The sequence below is a fragment of the Lacerta agilis genome, chromosome 7, assembly GCF_009819535.1.
Source record: "Lacerta agilis isolate rLacAgi1 chromosome 7, rLacAgi1.pri, whole genome shotgun sequence".
NCBI lineage: Eukaryota > Metazoa > Chordata > Lepidosauria > Squamata > Lacertidae > Lacerta > Lacerta agilis.
In genome coordinates this window covers 49,985,437-49,995,590 of record NC_046318.1, presented here as the reverse complement: position 1 = coordinate 49,995,590, position 10,154 = coordinate 49,985,437, and the positions used below count along the sequence as shown (strand labels likewise).

At 40.8% G+C, this 10,154-nt stretch overlaps 1 protein-coding gene across 1 annotated transcript; it reads left to right on the top strand.

Moving 5' to 3' along the window:
* On the top strand, window positions 1-10,154 carry LOC117049992 (transmembrane protein 68-like). The gene is made up of 7 exons (XM_033155233.1): window positions 1-214; window positions 793-1,170; window positions 2,557-2,721; window positions 7,557-7,747; window positions 8,194-8,254; window positions 8,719-8,858; window positions 9,529-10,154. Exons 2-7 carry the CDS (start codon window positions 891-893, stop codon window positions 9,640-9,642), a joined length of 951 nt encoding a protein of 316 aa, XP_033011124.1. The 5' UTR covers window positions 1-214; window positions 793-890; the 3' UTR covers window positions 9,643-10,154.

The window sequence follows — 10,154 nt, the reverse complement described above, 5'->3', positions numbered from 1 at the left end:
CCAAACAGCAGGTCCCTAAGCCTTCCCTCATTTTCACAATGCCTCGTCTCTTTATACAAATGGGACACCCACCACAGTCTCTTTAATCCAGCACAGAAACTGACGTGTCTCAATACAGCTGGAAATTAGCCCATGAAAAAGTGCACCCAACAGGACTTCTAGTGCTTATACAAAGTGGTGACTGAAGCCAAGGCAATTTAGACTCACAAGGAATGTAAGTAAAAAAAAAAAAAAAAAGTTTATAGATTCATCCCTAATTTCTTTTGGTTTTCTGTTATCTTGCCATTCGCCTTTATTTTGTTGATATAATTTTTTGACTCATTTTTCCTTATATGCCATGCCAATAATTTTCCTGACTTATTGGCATGCTCGAAATATTTTTTCTCTATTTCTAAAATTTCATCTAAAATTTTTCTTTCCCCCCCTTTCCTTGCTTTTTTAATTGAATTTTGTTGGACAAACAGCCCTATCATAACTGCCTTGCTGGCATCCCACACTATCTGCAATGAAACCTCCTTTTTCAGATTTAGATCAAAATAGTCTACCAGAGCTTTCCTTGCTTTATCCACAAAAGATTGGTCCTCTAATATGTCTTCATTTAGTCTCCATCTAAATGATGTTTGACCAAACTTAATTTTTTTGTTAGTTAGGATTCTTTTATTATTATTTTCCAATGTGTGTCTCCTGTAAACAAATTATGTCAAAATTCTGTTTGAGAATTACATGCTCAATTCTATTTCTCTTGGCATTGCTGCTAAGCTCATTTACATTCCAGCATTTTCTCTTTTCCAGGTAAACAGTGGGGGGAATGATACCATCACAACTGAGGTGAATTTCACTTGATTCATTTATTTCATTTGCATAAACATTGTGCTTCAGATCAGGAAACAATGAGCTGGCTTATTCAAATTTGGGAAAACTGGATTAGTGTTACTTATTTGGAAGAATTCCTGAACTATGTGGTTCACCCTCGATGGTTATTCCTGCTTCCGATTTTGATTTATTCATTATGGTTATATTTCTATTTTGTTGGCTGTGCTATCTCATTTTTGCTCTTTGCTTACAAGAAGATGAATAACCACCAAGAAACTGATTTTTATAGCAAATTTTGGGACAAGGCAAGGCAAGTTATGGCTCCAATTTATGAGCTACTTGGAAAGATATGGTATGGTGAGTACATGTTCCTTTCATACCAGTAATTCCACCTTATGAGCCAGTATAAATTCATAGGACTGAGCATCAGAATTTCAGGTATGAAGCACTGGAACAATAGTTGCCACAGTGCATCAGGACTGGACCTCCAAACCCACCTCAGGTTCCCAACAGCTACATAAGGATCAAAACAAAGGCATGAATATTTATATATGTAATAAATAATGATAAAGAAAAAAACTTTTTATGAGGTATGAAATCAAGAGAAGTAACAGAAGAAAGGGTCAGTTGAAGGCTGCATAAACACCATTAAAACATGCCTCCTCTCCAAAACAAACCTGGAGAATGTTGTTTACACCTCACAGAGATGCAATTAGCAAAGCCCTTTTAAAATGGTTTCATGGATTGTGGAAAGGGAGATAGATTGGTTTTAAGTGTGTAGTGGGTACATAGCCAAAGTGATTAATTGTATAGTGAGACTTTGAGGGTGCAATTTTCCTGAGCATGATAAACCACAAGGTAGCTGTGAAACATAAATGATGGAATTTGCCAGCACAGGATGTGGTGATGGCAGTACTGCTTTAGATGGACACTGGGGGGAAACAGGACAGTGGACTATACAGGCCTTAGGCCTGATCAGCAGGACTCTTCCTATATTCTGAATGCTTCCTAGAGGACTCATATTTCTTTAGGAGTTGATATAAAAATCAAAAATACACTGCTAAACCCAAATCTGGGCAATAAGCATGAGAACCTGTAACTACTTAGGGGTGCAACTGTGGTGGAAACAGCTTGGCATAAAGTGATTCAGAAAATGTTCTGAAGATGCCTGAAGTTGGAGCTCTTAGGGAGAGGGGATAAATATACTCCAGGCCCTGGATAGCAATTTCCCAAAGCAACCCTGTGCAGAAGGGTAATACTGCACTTAAAATAACATTTTAAAATCTCCAAAACGTTTATCATAATAATACATAAAGCTAAAAGTAGATTAAAACAGAAAATTACTCAATCAGACTGGGCAAAACTGTTTCCATCTGCGCCTCGAAGAAAGCAAGGAAGGAATTTCTCCATGAGAGGAGAAATTCCCCTTCCCGCCATTAATTCTGGGACGAACACAGAGAAAGTCCTGTTAGGTGTGGATGACAACATAGTACAGGCACCCCCAACGTCCGGCCCTCCAGATGTTTTGGTCTACAGTTCCCATAATCCCTGACCACTGGTCCTGTTAGCTAGGCATCATGAGAGTTGTAGACCCAGTATCCAGAAAGCTGGAGGATATAGCAGAGCTTTTTACCTAAATTTCAGTTTTTTGAACCACACTGATTTTCTCCAGTAAAACATTTTGATATTTTATTAACCTTTCAACAAAGTAATATTTATTTGTCTCATTTTGTATTATTTTAGGTCATGAAATTGTTGGCATGGAACATCTCCCTAAAGGACCAGGGATTGTTATTCTTCATCACCCAATTATTGTTGTCGGGTATACCTTTTTTCTGACAAAAGTTTATAAAGAGACAGGGAGACTTTGCCATACAGTAATTCATCATGGCCTGTATAGGATTCCAGGTAATTTATTTATATTTAAATTATGTATTTTTACATTAAACATGTGTTAAATCTGACATAAATCAATGCTCCCTAAGATATAAAACAATGCTCTAATATATAAAACAGTGTATCAGGCAAGCAGGTAAAAAACCACAGATAACTAAAATGGCAGCAGCAGGTGAAAAGTAAGTTAGTGCAGGGGAAGGTTATTTCTCAGTACTTTTCCATCCTCACTGATCAAATTTCAGCTGCCATTTTCCCCCTGGGGAAGGTTATTTCTCACCAAGCCCCTGAAAGTAAACAGATTGAATGTAGGGTGAATAATTATTTCCAATTCATTTCTTTCTTCAGGGTGTTTTTCAACAGAAAACACACCATAAGGAAGACTCAGTTCACAATATTATGAAGGAAAGGTCTTATTTATTAAGTATAATGGCCTAAAGGACCTCTAAAGCAAATTAAATTTAGCCAACTCAAAATACAGCTAGGCAGGAGGAAACAGGTCACTCCACTTTCCTGGCCTTGTTTACAGGCAACATTGCCTCAGAGTAAAGGACTGGAAGGGATATGTCCTGCTTGTTCCAATAATCCTTGGCATGTGACTTGACGAGCACAAACCAATGTGCATGTGAAGCCAAATGACCCAATGCAAGGCCGAGCATGGCTCTGTCAATATTATATTGGCCTCTAAACTTGACACTCCAAAGTTCTACATCATCCAAATGAATTTACAATGGGGGTTGAATAATTTCAATTGCAACTGTATATGAGCACATTCCCAATACACAACCATTCCTGGGGGCTGGTATTCCCAACCACCACAATTCTACATTATTATTCCATACTAGTGGGTATTATGCCCGTTAAATCAACAGGCGCTAGGACACCGCGTCACGCTCGGCTGCACGATCTCGAGCCACGGGCAGGGCTGCAAGAAGCGAGCGCCGCTGTTGCTGGGGAGGCAACATCGACGCTCTCAGCCCGGTCTCTTCCGCACGCGTGTGCCCAGCCTCGCAGATACGCCCCCTCGCTCTTGTCCCTGCCCCCGCCCCTTCCCGCTCTCATGTCTGGGCATTCCGTGGCTGCCTTGCCACCTCCTCGCTTACTGACAGCCAGCCCTCCCCGCCCTCCCTGCCTCCCACCTTCTCCTCGCGCCAACCTTTCCCGAAGTGTCTCTGCGGCTGTCCGTGGGGCACATGCACAGTAGCGCAATCCCACGGACACAGGGACTGGACACAGAGACACTTGCACTTTATTAGTGTAGATTATCTTCGTCAGTATGCTAAGGAGTTGTTTTGATGTTATGAGGAAATGCATTCTATAATTTTGTGAGTTTTTTGAATAAATCTTATCAGGTTTTATAGAAAAATGTATAAAACTTAATATCAAATATATTTCTTCCTTTTTTATCCATACTATGACTTTGCTCTAAATACAATAAAAACATAAAGAGAAAGTGGGGGAGAAAGGAATAAAGAGAGAAGAAGAAATAAAAGAGAGGATAAAAGAGAGCAAAATAAAATTTAGAAAAGGGACTTCCGATTCGTCTGTCTGCTATATATAAACAATATTCACTTCATCTACTCCAATGTTCCTCCCAACACTGGCACTTTCTATAAAAAAACATTATATTCAATTCTCAAAATCAAATGTCATTATTTGTTTTGTTTTACTCACATAAAGTCTCTGAGAGGTTTCCGTTCTTTAACAAATGTTAACAATGACTTTTCTGGGCTTAAACATGTCAATTTCAGTATCTCAGCTAAGTCTGTTAGTTTTAACAGCCATTCTCCTATTGTTGGTAATAATGGGTTCTTTCACATGCCGTAATCACATATTGTTCCAAAGTTTCACATGCCGTAATCACATATTGTTCCAAAGTTCCCTAGTTCTGTTCTAACTGTATATCCATGTGGGAATATGTTTTGCAGGTGCTTTCGCACCTGTGGTTATTTATGTTTATTTATGTTTGCTTTATGTTATTTATATTTGCTTTATTATATCCTTCCGCCTTGGAAGGAAAAGTCGAAAAAGGATCCGACAAGCAGCTCACTGCATGGATCCTTCCGTGTTTAAAAAAAGGCGCTCTAACTTTAAATAAGGTAACGGTCGTTACTCTTCTTCCCGCCTAAAGTTAGCACGGTAACAGGACTGTAATTGGTTGTTATGCTTGTTATGACGTTGGTTGACCCTTTAATAAATAGTGGCCACTCCCTGTTTGTAGTGTGGAGAAAGTGCGAGGCATCCGAGTAAGAACATCGTTGCGTGGCAAGCACAGAGAGAAAGAGAAACTGAAACCAACCACACAGGGTAGCGGTAGGCTTCTTCACCAGACTGCAGTCTCCGTTGTATTTATTTCATTTTCGTTTTGAGAAACCTTTTATTTGGCCGTGTAGTTTTTGGCCACCTTTTAGTTTAGTTCTTCTTATTTTCCGGAACATTTTGGAACTCACAGACGCTCGCAGAGAACTTCCGAGGCAACAACAATCCGAACTCACAAGCTAAAACCTTCAGATCGTGCCCAGCAGACCCTTTTCACGGCGTGGTGGGAGCAGGACTCCAGCATTACTGGCCGTCCCATCCACAGGCTACCCCCACATATCCATAATTCCCAGCAGGAAGATGCATTCTACAATTGTGGAGTGGATTTGTTTTGAAGTCCATTCATATACCTATCATACTTTGAGATCTTTGTTTCTCATGGTTTCAGAGGTAATCTGGACATTGGCAGCAGAGAATCCAAATGGGCTGTGTCAATTTTAATAGGAAATGGAAAACTACAGACTTGTTTTGGGTCATTTAGAGCCTCAACCTCTTCTCCCAATAATGTTTTAGGCATCTTATTTGAATCAGGCTATGTTTCCAGTAAAGCATGTACCGTGTTTCTCATAAAATAAGAGACCGTCTTATATTTATTTTACTTAAGAAAATAAGCATATGGCTTATTTTCGGGGGTGTCTTATTTTTTTATTAAGTACCGTATAGTTCTGGGCACCTGCCTCCTCCTGCTGCGGCCGGCGTTGCTGCTGCTTGGTCCAGCTGTCTCAGGGCACGCGGCCCTGCTTGGCGCCAACCCGGCAGGCCTCCTCCTCTTCCTGCTGCGGCTTGGCGCCCGGAACTGGCTGTTGCTGCTGCTGCTGAAGTACTGACAAAGCGCCCAGCAGCGCTGCACGGAGCGCCCCGAGCCGAGGCGGCAAAAGGCGGAGGAGGCGGTTTGCCGGGGCGGCGCCCAGCAGCGCTGCACGGAGCGCCCCGAGCCTCGGGAATCCAACAGGAGGAGGAGGCGGCTCTTGCTGGGTCCCGCTGGCTCGTGGCTCCAGGCGGCGCGCGCTGTGGCTCTTGCTGGATTGCTGGGCGTTTTGACGGGGCTGCACCAGCAGCAACATCCGGGTCTGGGTGCCAACCCGACAGGCCTCTTCCTCTTCTTTGGCGCCCTCTAGAACTGCGCCCAGCACTACGGCTTATTTTTGGGGTATGTCTTATATTTTTTGAATGCTTGAAAATCTTGCCATGGCTTATTTTATAGGCACGTCTTATTTTATGAGAAACACGGTAGACCCCGGTCTTCTAGTCCTTGATCATAGGTTGCAGGTGAACATTAACTGACCTCAAAACGTCTACAAGAATGCAATTTTTTACCCCAGTAATCTCAAGGCTTCCATAAAGAAATTTTGTGCTTACTTGTACAATTGTCTACATTCTTCCTCAAGGATAAAAAAATGGTGGGAATCTGGATAATGTTTCATTGGATTTCTACACTATGTCTACAGGTTCTCATATAATAATTGCTGCTGCCTTTAATGCCAGAATAGAACAAGGTGTAAAACAAAACCGGGTCCGCAACTTGATGATACCCTCAGGTAGAAAGGGTTTAGCAAAAATCAGTTACTAATAAAGATGGATATGTCTTACTGAGAAGAACAATGCAAAGAATGGAATCCTGTTTGGGAGCATGTTCACTAGTAAACCACCTGTGAAAAAGTTCACTGTATTCATACACCACTTGGGATGGGGTGGGAGCTACAGCTAAGGAAAAGAGCAGAAGCCCACATACAGGTCCACGGCTTTCATAGCAAAACCAACCCATTAAACAATCGTCAATCAAGCACTCCCACACACACCTTTTATGCCCCAAGTGACACTGCAAGCAAACGCATGTGGTATCCTTGTTGCACAGTGTTCATGGCCCTCCACTGCCCCACCCCATCATCAAACAGCAGCCACACCAGGAAACAATGCACCACATATAGGTCAATTTTAAAAAATAAAGCAAAACAGGTGAGGTCAGAGCCCAAACAGGCCCAGTAGCACAGAGAGCTCTGTTGGGGGGCATTCCATTGGGTAAATTAATGGAGCACCTAACCTCCTGTCTGGCTGAAAAGATGGGCTTCTGCTGGTGGAGGCAGGTTTCCAACAGCATGGGTTCCTCTCTGTTCTCTCTCTCTCTGTGTAACTGTCTATGTGCGAGTGTCTGCTGTATCCAAAACCCAAGCAGCATATAGGAATTGAAGACTTGGATTGTCCAGCAAGGCACTATGGGCTGTATTTTTATCATGATGCAAACTTGAACATCAGTCTGTTGTACTGCAGACTTGACTGGAGGAACACTTCTCCAAAAGGTGCTCACCTCAGCACTCAACCTCACTCTGCGTTTTTAAAGAAAGGGGGGGGGAGGCAATTCCAGAATATGTGTGCAAAAGGGGAACTAGCATAAAGTCCCCCTTCCATGAAACCCTAGTTGATCCATAATAGAGCAATATCTTTGGAATAATAACAATTGTATAGTATACACACTATCGCCTAAATAAGAATTATGTAAAATGCATTTTTCTATTTGGGGCTTATTTTTTTAGGACTGAAGTTTTTTTATGATGTGCTCTTTTTGAGAAATTTCAAGAAAGCTGAATGTGTGGAAATTCTGAAGAAAGGCCATTTATTGGGCATTACACCTGGTGGAGCTTTAGAAGCAAACTTTAGCAATGACTACACCTTAATGTGGAATAACCGCACAGGTTTCGCTCGGCTCGCTTTGGAGGCGAAAGTGGTGAGTGATCTTTGGGCAATTTGCATTGTCTTCACAATTATCCTGGATATGATGTATTGGTTGACATCCTTGATTTAGCATCCTCCATAGCCAAGGATGGCAAATATCCTGTTTTGGGGTCAAATGATATCCCTGCTTTCCCATCCCTGCTTTTTAAAAAAGCTACTGAAATCAATAATGTTTAATAAGTAAAACAGCCTTTGCCCCCTTTTTTATCTTCAATTCCTGCAAATCTGGGGGACAGCTTGTGAAGTTTCTTCATCTGAGATATTTGAATAGATATTTTGAAGCAATTGTGTAATTTGTGACTTTCTTCTCATAATAATCCCAGGTGTGAAGCATTCTTCTTTGTCCTTAAAAAATAAATAAAGGTGGGGTGGTCAGGACGAAGTAATTATCCACTTCTCGCCTTTCTTTCATTTTTGTTTCATCTTTCATTCTTCTAGCCCATCATCCCAATATTTACACAAAACAGTTGTGAAGCATATAGGACCTTTGGAAAGACAAGTGAGTTAAATATCTGATGTTTCTTGTTGGAGCAAGAGATGCAGTTTCAGGCAATATATGTTTTAATAATAGACTATGATTTTTTAAAAACCATAAAACGATCTATTGCCTACCTACTAGCGGAGTTTATTCCATGGACACTTATCTGTGCTGCCTTCCTCAGTACTGTGTAAAAATGCCTTTGTTTAGTTTTCTGTTAGATTTAAAACAAAACTATAATCTATAAAAGTGGTAAGAAGCCCAACATGGACAGGAACAAAGCAGGAAATAAACCATATTCTGCAGTCTATTGTACAACTTATGGCCCCAATTGCCAAGAGCTAAGAAGAGCCGATTGAATGTTGCATAACTTTTCCCAAGCACTCATATTATTTAACTTTTCCTTCTTGGGGTGGATTGATTGCAATTGCTTAACAGAATGCTAACTAAGGTCAAATTTGATATGCGGACGCTTTCTTTTACAGGGCTGACAAAATGGCTGCAAAAGAAATTTCCAGGTTTTCTCCTTCCCATATATGGAGGGTTTCCAGTGAAATTGAGGACATATATTGGAGAACCAATCCCATATGATCCAAATATTTCTGCGACAGAGCTGGCTGAAAAAGTAAGTGAACTCTATACTTGGAAATACAAAAACATAAGAATTTTTTCCTATTGTTTTTCTCCTCTTTCAGTTCTAAATTGTATTCTGCACACTGACTTCTTCAATCTATTCAACCAGAGCTAGGCTTCATTATATATACTTTTGTGCATTATGTTCATCACTCAGCATTCCCTCTCCTTAACTTATTGATGTTTAAACTTTTTGAGGCAGAGTTTCAATATGTGTGCAACCATGCATTGCACCAAGCCCAGAAATGACCCAAAAATGTCACATTTTTGGAGTGGGTGCAGAGGGGGGAGTTTGCAGGCTCTTTCAATGGTGTTTCAAATATACATGATTTCTCTCAAATGTGTGGTTCCTCAGAATGTAACTCCCATGTAAATGGGGAGTAGCCTGCACCATATAAATAGATAAATTGACAAAAGTGCAAAGATTCACAAAATGTTTAGTGGTATGTGTCCTCCTGTGTCCCCCCCCCCCCAGAAAAAAAGCACTGGTGAAACATAACCTAATAGCATTTCTGCAGGTTTCCTCACATGGGTGAAAGTAACAACCATGTAGGCAAACTACTGTGTACAAAGCATCCCAAAGTACATCCTGTAGGCTAGTATCTACTTTGCAATATATTTCTACAATATAATGTATTCCTTTTTTCTTTTCTTTTCAACAGGCCAAGACTGCACTTGAAAATCTTCGGGATAGGCACCAAAAACTGCCAGGAAATACATTAAGAGCTCTTTCAGAACGATTTGATAAGCAATACAAAGCTAACAAGTCTATGTAAAACTGTTGTAGCATTTTTGACTATGTGTCCACAACAAAAACTAATAATTGTGCAATTAAAGCTAAGGTAATGTACATAGAATTGTGCTGGGTTGTGTATGAGTTATTTGGAAGGGTGGCTAGTTCAGCACCTGCTTTGCATGCAGAAGGTCCTAGGACTGGAAGACGTACAGGTCCTGTCTTGCCCTATCTTGCAGGACTCCCAGAATGCCCCTTTGGGGGAATTACACTTGTAGAGCCAGAACCAAAGAGTATAATGGGAGGATGGATGTTTAACTGAAACACAAAATAATGTTACACCTGAAAGAGTAATGCCTATAAATCAGCTGTATTAAAACAGTGACATTTCTTTTATGTTTGCAAAAGGCATGTTCTGCTTCTTATCTGTTCTTATTTCCAAACAGGACTTTATACTAGGTTATTAAGTCCCATGGGGGAATGAATCCAGCAATGGAGTCTGGATTCCTGTCTCCCCCTAAGCTCCCCTGTAGCTGGGTGCAGTTCTCATGTTTC